The following is a 13,716-nucleotide window of genomic DNA, read 5'->3' as shown; positions in this document are numbered from 1 at the left end:
CTAGTCACAGACTACATCCTGTCTGCTCTAGTGTTCAACTGGTATAGTTGACATAGATTTTTGTTTTCCAGCTCTAAGTACCAGGCTCTGTATGTCTCTCATAAGTCCCCAAGACCTTATCCAATGACAAGACCCAGTAGGTCCTCCCCAACAGACCCGACAGGTCTAAATGAACTACTGTAAATATACTGAGACCCAACAGCATCACAGGCCTGTGTCCTGGGTGCTTTGTCTACTGAGTAAGTTGTCACTTCATAATGGCTGAAAGAAACAGGTAGGAGCCAAAGGCAGAGAGTCTCAAGGTACAAAATCTGCCAGAGAGATATTCCTTGTTTGTTTGCTCAAAGACAATGGTTACATCCAAGTGATTGTACTTAACCAGAAAGAGCTGGGAACCAGGGAAAAAGGACAGCTGTGTTTATAAGGAGTAGCACAAACATCTCACCCCTCACCAAAACTACCTTTACCAGACAAATCCAAACCTGTAAAATAACGTTAATTAACCCCCAAAGGATAAGTCTATTACAAAAATAAAATTAGAAAAATAAATTTAAAGCAAAAGAAGAGAAATTTTTTCATAAAAAGACCAACTCGGGATATATTGGAAAACGTTAAATTAAAACTAAAAAGCATGGTCAGGGCCGGCCCAGTGGCGCAATGGTTAAGAACTGGCTTGGGACGCCAGAGGGCCCCCGTTCGGATCCCACATATGAAGGCCAGTGACACTGCCCTCCACAGCTAAGATGCTGAACAACAGCTCAACCTGGAGCTGGGCTGCCGTGAGTCGCCGGCGATGGTGTATGCTGCAGCCCCTGTGCTACCGTGTGTAGCCAGCAGTCAGCGTGAGTAGCCAGCAGCCGCCGTGAGCGGCCGTCCAGAAGCCGGCGACTGATCTGCCTCGCCCAGGAAGAGCGCAATGATGGTGCCAATTTGGGCCAGTGAAACAACGTCCTCCACAACTAGACTGAAGAACAAAACGACAGCCACTTGTCTGTTCCCCTTCCCCCAATTCCCCAGCGCTGTTCCCATCCCCCCAATTCCCCAATAAAAATCTTTTTTTAAAAAATGCATGGTCAAATTTATGTGCAAACTGTAGCTCAATTAAAAAAAATGCTTCATAAATACGCAACTACAATATTGCCACAGGGACATGAAAGACAGTTCGAGGAATATAATTAATAATGTTGTAAATATTTTGTAGGGTGTCAGGTGGTCACATATCTTGCTAGGGAGACCGCATCATGGATGGGGAAGAGGCTTGATCACTGCACTGTACACCTGAAGCTGATGTTGTATAATACTGTATGTCAACTATAAGTGAATATATATATATATATATATATATATATTTATACACACACACACACACATATATATATATATATATAGTCATGGGATGTGGAGTATAGTGTGGGAGTGGAGTCAAGGGATTTGTAATAAATATGTATGATATTGGGGGAAGTGGGGGCGGCGGATTGGGGGAGGGGGGTTGTCACTTTGAGGGGTAAAAAGCATAACAATTGCACTGTGTTGTACAGCTGAAACTAATTCTAAAAAATATGTATTTCATAATAAAAAATTTTTTTAATGCTTCAGAATTAAGTACAGATAGGTAAGATACGTAATAAAATAGACTGGCTGACAAAAAGCTGGAGTAACTGGTACAAACATTTATCTGATCAAAAGGAAGACCCAGTACATTCCAAAGCAAGAGCTTAAAGAAAGACGATTCCAGAAATGGGTTCCCAAACTTAGCTGCACGACAAAATAATCACTTGGATTATTAAAAATTCAGATTTCCAGGCCTCACTCCACTGAGCCTGTGAGTCAATGGGGCATAGTAGGGCCCAGGAAGCTGCTTTCTGAGACCAGGTCATGTTCTCCCTGTTCTGAGCACCCAGGTTCTAACATGGCTGATGTGTCTCAGTTTGTTCCAGGAGGGACATCAGAAGACACAGAGAACGGCCATGGAAGAGAAGCACCCTGCCGGGCACACCTGTGGAGCAGCGAGACAGTGAGTCAGAACCTGACAACCCCTTGGTCTGAGGGACAAGGGCCCGAGGGTGGCACCTGTGGGGCAGAAATGCTAAGAAGCTGTGAAGGTCCCTGGGGATGGACGGTCCCCACCCAGCAGGGCAAGTCCCTCATCCCTAGAATAAAGACTCCTCATTTTTATTTCTGCTTAACAAGACAGGGATGTCCTCAGATCTTTATCTAACTTCATGGTTCTTATACATTATAGACTGATTTAAGGGTCTCTATTCCAAGGGCTCTTAAATCTTGGGGTATATAATCATCCCCCCAAGAGCTTGTTGACCATGCAAAACCCCAGGTCCCACTCCCAGACATGGCGAGAGCTCCAGGAATCTGCATTTTTAGCACACCTCCCCAGAGATTCGAATGATGTGCGTTGTGTGTGGGCCACACTTTGAGAAGTGCTGCTCTGTAGCCACTGAGAAGAAAAAGTCAGGGGACCAACCTGCGGAGGGCTCTCGTCAGCAGCTAATGGTGGGGATTCGTATCAGTCTCTTCATCTCTCTAATTACTCATCAGTAAAGTGGAGATAATAAAAACCGCCAGCTGCTAAGTGCTGCTTCCGTGCCAGCCCCTGTATATGTACTCGATTCATTAATCACCTTTGAGGCAGCACTGTTATCACTGTCCCCACTTTACAGATGAGGAAAGGGAGAGGTGAAGGGGCCCACACAAATCACATAGCAAGTGAGTGGCAGAGCTGAGACGCAAACCCAGAGTTGGCTGTGGTGACCACTCTCTGGTGGTTGTGAGCCTTAAAAAGATGTTCGTTGTACAGCGTTTAGCACAGTGTCTGAAACACAGATGGAGTCCAATAAACAGTAGTGATTATCTCGATGGTGGTGGTAGTGGGAAAGATGACAACTCCATTCACCAACACTTTGATGGGGGTTAGGAGCCGGCTGCCTTTCTCCCAAAGACTGGCTTGCTGTGCAGCTCATGGAAGGTTCTGGAAGGTATTCTGGCAGTGTAGAGGTATATTAATCAGTTCCTGAGTTTCTCAAACAAATGCCCCAAATAGCACAGCCCAGGGTCCCCGCCCCAAGCAGAGACTCTCTTTGAAATCCTTTTATCTTAAAAAGTAACCTGAAGTTTTACTTCGAAGTTATACTAAAACCTATTTATCTCAGTATGAAAACAGTGTATTAAATACTCCACACCCGGTGTCATTGATCCCTTAGGAAGATGTACTTGTTTAGCCTGTGAGTATCTCCAACCCCAATCTCAGGCTGAGAAATTTAGAAAAACCAACCCTAGTTGAATGTACTCAGCTCTTCCCGAGAAGGGAGTTTAGGCTAAGATTTTTATATTTCAATGGATATTGAAAATAATCAAAAGATCTTTCCTTCCAAGATTTCTTTTTGGAATAACCACATAGAAGATTAATTCCAGGCTGAACTTTTTTACTGAGGTCCTAGCAATGGGACAACAGCTGACCCTCCAGCCAGTGTAGGGCATCCCATAATTTTTATCATCTCTAGAAGACTCAAGCTACGTTCAACTTCCTTTTCTTTTTTCTGGAATATGAAACTTCAGGAGCTTTTGGTAAGTATCACACTTCAGTATATCTTTAAAAGAATAGCCATAAATGCCCCCAATCCTCTGATTGCATTTACCAACATAACCCACTGCAGTAGCTGGGGAGAGCCAAAGACAAACAGTGAATTTAATCAAAAGGACTCATCAAAGCAAAGAGATAAACAGGCTGCTTCCCCTCCTTTAACCATGCAGGAAACATTTTCTCCTCCAACTGTTTTGTCCTTGTTGCCCAAATGTATTTTAGAAAATCATGGAGTGAGGATATAAATGTGATTTAATAAATTATCATTCAAAGATGTAAATAAACTAAAATTGGACTAAAGAAAATCCTCACTTCAGACACCCCAATAATGCCTGTGAATCTGAACAGACCTGTGTGTAGCTTCAGGGCACTGTGCACCTTTTCATCCCCGTTTAGCAAATTCACAGAGGAAGGGAGAAAAGCACTCCCTTTGTGGTAAGCCAGAGTCCTTCGGCACCCTCTTCCTCAGAAGTTCCTTTATGAGGAGTACACTTCTACAAGCACTTGACCTTTTTGCCTTTCTGGAAGGAGGTATGTTTGCACACGCGCGCACACACACACACACACACACACACACACACACACACACAAATAATAATAATCCGGTTTAAAAGAACAATGTGTAAGTGACTCTGAGCTGCCAAAATACACTATCAATTTCTCACTTGTCACTAATCAGAAACAACCTACTGAATACATTTCCCAAAGCATGCTCTCAGCTCAGTGTCTACTCCATGAAATCATCTCATACACGCAATGCTCCCCAATAATCCAGGGTGGACTATTTTTCATGACAGTGACACCTCTTTTCTTTCTCTCTGATCTTAGACTCTAAGATCCTAACACCATTTCCTGGTGGTGAGTCAAGGCTTTGTTTTGTTTTTAATTTTTTTAAATTTATTTTTCAATTACCATTGACATATTATGTTAGCTTCAGGTGTACAGAACAACATAGTCATTAGACATTTACATACCTCACCAAGTGATCAAGGTTTTCTAACTCCTCATTTGATGTGCTTTGGTGGGTGACGGGCTTCTAAATGGTGGGTGGGTAGGTCTCCAATCTTACAGACACTACCAAACAGAGCAGTTCCATCTGGCGGCCACCATGCATTCACTTCAGTAATAAACTCCTGCTTTTCTTCAATGCACTGAGGAAGGCTCTGCCCTCCACCCTGCTCCTTTTTGTCTCCTTAACCCCTTTCTACTCTTCCTCCAAGCCTCAGGTCCTGCATCACTTCCTAGAAAAAGTATCCTGGAACCCCTAACTCCCATAATGTACTCTTAAAAACATTACGAATATTTCCCCCTCTGCTTCTTAGCACTTAGCATAGTTGTCAATCTAAACTTAGTTTTGGTGTGTGGTTTTTTTTAATTAAAAATGTTTTCAATTGCAGTTGACATTCAATATTATATTAGTTTCAAGTGTACAGCATAGCGGTTAGACATTTACATAACTTGCAACGTGATCCCCCTGATAAGCCTAGTACCCACCTGGCACTATACATAGTTTTTACAATATTATTGACTATATTCCCTATGCTGTACTTTATATCCCCGCGACTACTTTATAGCTGCTAATTTGTGAACTTAGTTTTGGATTAATGTGAGTGCCTCCTCCGGTCTCCTCAAACTAGACTCTAAACTCAGTGACAGCAAAGCCCAGGCCTGTCCTGTGAACCACAGCATCCGCTGTGCTATCTGCCATGACCTGGCAACTGTTCAATCAATACTTGCTGTGTGATTCAACAAGCGGGTTGAGCAGAATATGTTACTGCTCCTAACATGCAATATTTTCTATATCTTTAAAAGGCTGGCCACAGCTACAGCTAGTGAATGGCTCAGGAGGATGTTCTGGACGTGTAGAAGTTTTCTACCATGGCCAGCGGGGCAGGGTTTGCGATGACCGCTGGGACCTGCACGACGCTGACGTGGTGTGCCGGCAGCTGAACTGTGGGCATGCCCTGGCAGCTCCTGTGGAGGCCCACTTTGGTGAAGGTGAAGGCAAGTTTCTGCTGGATGATGTGGACTGCACAGGAAGGGAGAGTTCTCTAGGACAATGTCCTCACGCCGGCTGGTCCCTCCATAACTGCGGTCCTGGAGAAGATGCCAGTGTCATCTGCTCAGGTAATGGCCACCTCTCCCTCCCAGGATGCACATCTCATTATCCCACTGTCATCACCACCAATCTCACATCGGGACTTGCACCTATGTTATTGTAGGCCATCTCTGACCACTTTTGTGAGCCAAAAGGACAGAGTCACTGGGAATCTGAGAGCTTCAACTTGAGCTCGGGAATTTCCTAGCCACGAAATGTTGAAATGGATTTTGCACAGAGAAAAATAGTGGGAGATATTGGTGGTTCCATTACAAGGAACAGATCTCAAAATAACCGGTGGAAACACAATATAATAGTGGCATTCATCACTCTCTGAGGGTATCTTACCTTTCCTCAGAGCACTGTGAAGAACTGAAAGTTTGCAGTCTAATGAAGGTGGAAAAATGAGGGGTTTATAAATTAAAACAGCACTGACTGTTGTCCTGTGGATTGTGAGCTCTGGCCATGTATTGCTAATCACAAACCTCTGACCAATTAGTAATTATCACGGCCATCGTAGACCAGGCTTTCTCAGCCTCAGCTCTGTTGACATCTGAGACCACGTAATTCTTCGTGGTGGGGACTGTCCTGCACATGCACTGTAGGCTGGTTAGCAGTGTCCCTGACCTCTGCCCACTGAATGGCAATCAAAAATGTCTTCAGACATTGTCAAATGTCCTTTGGTGGGACAAACTGCCCCCTATTGAGAACCACTGGTCTAGATATACAAATGAATTTCCACCAAGCACGTGACTAATATACAGAGTACTACCAATGCTAATGACATAATGTGTGTGCCAATGGCCAAGGGGAGATAAAGGAAATAATTTAGTGGGTCTAGAGCAGTGAACTTGGTCACTTGCTAAAAATTCCAATTGTATCCAACCAGAAAGACTCTATTCACATGACACTAATGTAATTAATATGTTTTTAAAGTCAATGCAAACAGCTTAAATATTTGTGGGGGGTGGGGGCGGTGCTGGGCTTGTTTACATGTATTTTTTGTTTCTCTATTTTCCCTTTGATTTGGATGTGTTTTGTTTTGTTGTGTTTTGGGTTTAGAATTCCATCAAAGCAGTTTATTCGGTAAAGCCACTGGGTTCCACCTGTGTTATGTGTGTGACGAGTGTTTGCCTCCACCTGGAGGTGTCACAGAGTGTGCGGGGTGACACAGCAAAGCCACAATTGGATGGAACATACGTTATTAGGCACACTGTACTAATAAACATTTCTATGTTGGATGGTTAATTGAAGTCATCTGAACTAAGGCAGGAGAGTCAAATTTTTATTTCTCAGAATCACATTCTTTCATTTTAAAATTAATTTTGAATAGAAGCATTTCTAGGGGAAAAAAGTGCCCCTTTCTGAAGTGATCTTTTCTTTTCCTACATATTAACAGAGACGGAGCATTTAAAACCTGCATTGGGTAAGTTCACGCTTGCATTGCCTGACATTTTTCATTCTCTGAGTTACCTGGGCAGGTATTAGGTAGCTCATAAAGAAAAGCATGGAATCAATAGTGGGAGGGATCAGACTGCCCCATTTCGACAATCATTATTTGTCACTTCCACATTCCTGGGCCATTAAGATGATCCTACCACTAAGCTGAAAATGCTGTTGGGCCACTTTGTTTTTTTCACAAGAGTTACCTTTATTTGCAATTTCAGTCATGAGGGTTTTAAGTTATGCTCTAGTATTGATATTTTTTTTCCAATGGAATTGCTGTTAAAAGCACTATTCCTACCAACATGTTAAGGAAAACTCTAGGTAAATTATTTGTTCAACGTAAGTTCTTTCCCACTATGTGGGCTCAGTGTGGCTGGTGAAGGGAATGAACACTTTTACGTCCTAACAGATATTGAATTCTCAAACCCTCTCCTTGGAGAGAGTGCTGAGGAATCACTGCTAATGTCAAGATAGGAAATATTTTCATGTTGAATTTGCAATACTAGTCTTTATTTGATGCAAACTTGCCTTTTAGTTTAAAACCAACAGTCTACATAATTTGTCCATGAACTACCCATTTATTTGTGTACTAGGAAACTGGTTAGTCCTGCAACTAGTAAACCCAGTGGGAATCTGTTCCAGGCAGATGTGTGTAACTAGCCCAGCGAGCTTTGGGATAAGGGAAAGACGGTGGGTTTGGCAGCAGAAAGTCTGCATGTAAATTCCATCTCTGCCACTTATTTAGTGTGACCTTGGACAAGCCACTTACTCTCTGTTTTAAAAGGGGGATAAAAATAAATAAATAAAAATAAAAGGGGGATAAAAACATCTACATCCTTCACAGGGCTCCATCTGTGTTCAATGAGATCACATCCACTGACTGATAACAGGAGCCAACTCTTACTGAGTGTTAATGATTTTCCAGGCTCTGTTCTAAGACCTTTACCTGCAGAGTTATTTAATTCTGGGGTCAGCAAGTCTTTTCTGTAAAAGGTCAGATAGTAAATAGTTTAGGCTTTGGGGAACAGATAGTCACTGTTGCATTTATCAACTCTGCTCTTATAGCATAAAAGCAGACAGACAATTCATAAACTGGTGCACAAGCCTGTGTTGCAATAAAATTTTGTTTACAAAACCAGGCACTGGGCTGGAGTTGAACCGCAGGATTTAGGTTCTTCACCCTTGCTCCAGTGAATGTGTGAATTCTAAGTACTTTGCAGGCATGATTATTTAGTTTTCACAAGACCTTGTGAAGTAGGTACTATTGTGATTCCCATTTTACTGATGAGGAAACTGAGGCATAGAAAAGTTAATCAACTTGCCCCAGGCCATAAAGTTATCAAGGGACACAGCTGCTAGTCAGTTGATATTATGATACCTTGCTTGGCTCTTATGGAGAGCTGGTGTTAAAAATGGACACGTGCTTCCCAATCGCTTCTCAATCCAGAGGTCCTTGGAGCCATTCTTATTCCTCCCTTTCTTTTCCTCACTCCACACAACCAATGCATCAGAAAATTCTCTGGCTCTACTTCCAAACTATATACTAAACCTGTTAGCATCTTCCAACTCCACTGCTACTGCTACCATCCAGTCCCCATCATCTTTCATCCTGATTAGAAGAACAATTTTCTAAATAGTCTTCTACCCCTTCTCTTCCCCTCCAACACACACATAATCTATTCTTGTCCCAGAAATTAGAATGGGCTGGTAAATTGTAAATCAGACCATTTCCCTTTACTCAAAACCCTCCAAAAACTTTCTATTGTATTTGGAATAATATCGAAATCTTTTACCGTGACCTTTAAGACCCCACATGATCTAATTCTTGTCTATGTTTCTGACCACTGATAAAACACGTCGTCTTGCACTGTGTTCCCCATCAGCTTTGTTCTTGAAACTGACAAGGTAGTTCCATTTTAGGGCCTTTGTACTGGCTCATCCTTCTGTCTGGCACGCTCTTCTCCCAGATTTTTCCTCGACTGACTCCTTATAATCAGGTGCCAGCTAAAATGTCATTCCTTCGGGGAGGATTCCCTTGAATATGCAATCCAAAATTCACTCTCTCAGCCATGTCCTGTTTTATCAACCTGTTGTTTATCTCATCATAGTACTTACACCACCTGAGATAGTCTTTACATTTCGCTCTGTGCACCTGCTCTCATGCATCCCACCCCACTCCCCAGAATGTAAATTTTGTGAGAGCAAGAATTTTGGCAAGTTTATTTCAGAGCCAAGGACAATTCCCAGTACACAATAGGTTCTAAATAAATACTTGCTGAATGAAAACAATAGACATGTGCTAGCGTTCTGCCCCTCCTACAAAACTGCATGGAGACAACGTAGCAGTCATTAAAATGCTCAGCTTCCTCAAACAAAAGTCGATAACTTCCTTTAGGAAGATACTATTTATCAGGCACTGAGAGTTCCATTACACACCGCGATTTCCATCTGTCGCCAAATTTCAGGAAATTCAGAGCTTCGTTGAATGATCAGTTTCAATAATTAGCTAAGGGTTTTGTTGATTGGTCGGTTGTTTTACTACTTATTTCTCTTACATCATATGGTCATTTAATCTTGTATTTCTACCTTTCTGGTCTTGCTATGAAGTTATATTATTCTACTGTCAGTCATTTGAAATCGGGAGCAGGGTATATGCAGATTAATAGAAATGTTCGCCAAGGGTCCAGGAGGAATGTATGATATGTATGATGCCACTGGGTCCTAAGGGAGGCATGAGCTGAGAAAGCAGCTCAGATGTGGACATACCATGGTCATCCTGCTTTGGTCCCCGTTGGGAACCACTGCCCTAGACAGGCAGGTGGCCCTAAGTTCCAATGGTGACTGGCTTGCTCTCATTGTGTGGGCATTCTGAAGAACGAGTCTCACATATTAAAGCTATTTCCTATAGTTTCTTCAAAACAATCAACTCAGCAAATGATTCTGAGAGTCTGTTATGTCCAAGGGACTGTATATCACTAGGACTTCATTTAGTTTACATTTCATGTTTGGTCTGTCACATTAAAGATCTGTTGAAAATCAGTAAGTAGGTAAGGTGAAGACTATTCAATTTAATTAAATAAATCACATTTCTATTTTTCTTGTACCAACAGGTGATGGAAATTCAGCAACCATATTATCAGGTAAGAGAACATTTTTGTACTGTTTTCCCCTGAGACATTTCTGATTACCCATCCAAATACAGAAAAGAAAGAAAGAACATAATTGCTGTTGACTTATTTTCCTGGATCATTATAACCTGCCTCTTATAGCTGAGTTTGTGTGGAGCTAATTTTCAGTAGAGTCACTAACTTCTAAAGAAAATTAGATAACAATGCCATTGCTTTGAATAAATAATGAAAACCATTTTGAACATAGTGGTTTTGTAATTGTCTTTAAGTGTCATTTTGGCCACCTGCTTTGAGATTATTCAACCTCTTTCCACTTTTACAAATGATATGTTTCAAATTTTCTTTGGAAGAAACATCATCTGATCATATGCAATATTTGCTTATTGTATAAATTTCCTATTGCATTTGTAACAAATTGCCACAAACTTAGTGGCTCAAATAACACAAATTTATCGTCTTGCAGTTCTAGAGGTCGGGAGCCCAAAATGGGTCTCGCTGAGCTAAAATCAGAGGCGCCAGCCCAGCTATGTTCAGTCTGGAGGCTCTAGAACAGAACCCACTTCCTGACTTATCCAGTTTCTGGAGGCAGCCTGCATTCCTTGGCTCATGGCCTCATTTTTCTATCTACAGAGCCAACAGTGTAGTGTCTTCAATTTTTCTCGTACTTTCTTCTCTTATCTTCTGTTTCCACTTTTAAGAATGCTTGCGATTACATGGGGCCCACATGGATAACCCAGGATCCCTCCCTATTTTAAGGCAGCTGATTAGCAATCTTAATTCCCTCTGCAGCCTTAATTCCCCTTGGCCATGTAACTGGAACATAGTCACAGGTGCAGGGATTAGGGTGTGAGCATCTTTGGGAGGCTAGTATTCTGCCTCCCACACCTATTTATCAAATATAATTCTGTAATTGCTACTGCTCAGTGGCACAGAAACAGACACATCACTCAGGATGTGCCTTGAAATATGGTGACCTAAACAGCAAGCAGAGAGAAGAAAGGCGAGATAGAAGAGTCACCTATCCAAGTCAATACAGAGAGATAAGCAATGGTCGTCCACCCACTGTCAATTCTTCTGTCCGTGTCCCTTGTGGGTATTGTAGGTAACTCCCATGGTCAGCTGTGTCACAGAGTCAGGTCTGGAGACAGAAGAGAACGTGGGATCCTGTGGATTCATGGAGACGGTCCATGCTAGGGCAATACCTTCGACACAGAGACATGTCAGCAATAAAACAGACTGAGGAATGAAAGAAGCAGAACAAGTGAATAAAAGTACCAGGGTCCTGATGGTCCAGACCACCAACCAACACTTAGGGAGAATATTAAGACCTAAAATACATAATTCTTATCACAAAACACCAAATGCCTGCACTTAAACATCAAGTCTGGAAAAGAGAGGGTGTGGATGGTTGACTTGAACAGGACTGAGGGTCAGTGGCTAGCAGGTGATTTTGCATTTCCATCACTGAGACAGTGGTCACTTCAGAGTTGAAGCAAACCCACATCCTGTGAAATCTCAGGGAGCATTGGCTGGTTACACCTTTCTCAAGTCATTGTAAACACTGCCTTACTGTTAACCAGTCCTTCTTGATTACAGTTCTGCCAGCTGCCATCTCAACTCAACTCTCTCCTACAACAGCAGCACATTCAGCATCAGCAGGTAGGACTCCCTCCCCAGCACTCTATCCCACCATTACCGAATTTATTATCTCCTAAATTGCACTGTCATGATAGTCAGTAGTTCTGCCACCATAACTAGATACCTCTGATGTTCCATTTGAGGTTGAATGATTTGAAAAGAAAGGGACAAGGGGACCCTGAGATATCTGGATTTCATGCTGTCCGGCTTCATTTTATGTTTGATTATCTATAATTTTACTGTTAAAGAACATCATAACACAAGACTCCTCATTTCACAGGTTTTCACAAATATAAAGAGTAAGAGGAAAAGAAGTAGCGGTGTGCATGTGTGTGTGTGTGCGCGCGCGCGTGTGTGTGTGTGTGTGTGTGTGTGTGTGTGTGTGTGTGTGTGTCAGAGTGAGCGATTACTATAAGGGTCACCTCAAGTCTTCTGAATTTAAGAAATAAACTAGAGCATCTGGCCTAATATCTGGGAAGTGGCCAACCTGGAAAGAATTCATTTTTTTCCATTATCAGTGAGTCACACAAAAAGGGGACACCTCTTCCTAGTCGTAGTGAGCAGTGGTCACCGTTATGGGCCATTTCACTTTGTCATCATGCTAGTTGATGCCATCTCCACTCTTCTATCATCTGTAACTGCTGACCTTTCAATGATACCATCACATAATTCATATTCTGACAATACTTCTGATCATCTCTATAAGCCGTTAATTCTGCACTGTTCATGTGGCTACTGAGTCCTTGAAATGTGGCTCGGAGGAACTGAGACTTGCTGTGTGTGTGTCAAATACACACTTTCAAAGACTCAGTATGATAAAAAGAATGTAAAATTTCTCTCATTCACATGTATTATGTTGATTATGTATTGAAATGATAATGTTTTGGATATATTGGCTTAAACAAGATATATTTTTCAAATTAATTTCACCTTTCCCTTTTTACTTTTTAAAATGTGGTACTGGGAAATCTAATATAAATGTGGCTTATGCTTTATTTCTATTGAACGGACTTGCCTCACACGATGTCAATCTCTGTGTTGACTGCCTTATGTAGATTTTCTTATCTCATACTCTCAGCAGCTGGATGAGGGAGTTTCTATAATCCCCGTTTCCTCAATGGGGAAACTCATGCTCAAATAGCTTAAAGATTGTCCCCAAGGTCGATGGAATGGTAATACAAACAATCTGACTTCAAAGTCCAGAGCTTAATCTCCAGAAACTATGAGGATCCCATTGAGATGAGGGAAGCTAAGCATGAAAAGATGGGCTAACCTCTGAGTCAGGCCTGCATTTATGTTCTCACTTTTGCACTTACTTCTCCCAAACCCACATGTCCATTGCCTAGAGGATGCCCACTAACACACCAACCTCGGCCCCCAGAACGCCCATCCAGCCCACCCCCCATCCCAAGATGGCAGCAGCGGTTTCCTCTTCTAGATCCCGCAGTTTCTGCTCTGTCCTCACTTTTAGCTCTTATTCGTTTCCTGTACCATGTGTGTGTATCCACGTGTTTCTTTAATGACATTGAAGCTTCTTGGAGCAGTATCCATATCTTTCTCTTCTTTGCCATTGTCCCCAACCATATGCATGCACACGCACATGCGTGCGCACACACACACACACACACACACACACACACACACACACACACACACATATACGCAAAGACACACATACACAGAGTCTCAAGAACAATGCTCGCTGGGCCGGCCGAGTGGCACGTTGGTTAAGAGCTGGTTTGGGATGCCAGAGGGCCCCGGTTCGGATCCCACATATGAGGGCCAGTGACACTGCCCTCTACAGCTAAGAT

General features: G+C 42.4%; 1 protein-coding gene across 1 annotated transcript in view; it reads left to right on the top strand.

Annotated features, from left to right (window-relative positions):
* LOC109396921 (deleted in malignant brain tumors 1 protein) overlaps positions 1–13,716 on the top strand; it is a 147,298-nt gene that overhangs the window by 54,329 nt on the left and 79,253 nt on the right. The window contains exons 19-23 of the mRNA XM_019669164.1: positions 1,928–2,014; positions 5,408–5,722; positions 7,093–7,119; positions 10,250–10,279; positions 11,864–11,926. Coding sequence (XP_019524709.1) covers positions 1,928–2,014; positions 5,408–5,722; positions 7,093–7,119; positions 10,250–10,279; positions 11,864–11,926 — 522 coding nt within the window. The remainder of the gene's footprint in view (positions 1–1,927; positions 2,015–5,407; positions 5,723–7,092; positions 7,120–10,249; positions 10,280–11,863; positions 11,927–13,716) is intronic.

Source organism: Hipposideros armiger, unplaced genomic scaffold, assembly GCF_001890085.2.
Source record: "Hipposideros armiger isolate ML-2016 unplaced genomic scaffold, ASM189008v1 scaffold_549, whole genome shotgun sequence".
Lineage (NCBI taxonomy): Eukaryota > Metazoa > Chordata > Mammalia > Chiroptera > Hipposideridae > Hipposideros > Hipposideros armiger.
The sequence above is the reverse complement of the archived record's forward strand: the minus strand, read 5'-3'. Positions and strand labels throughout refer to the sequence as shown.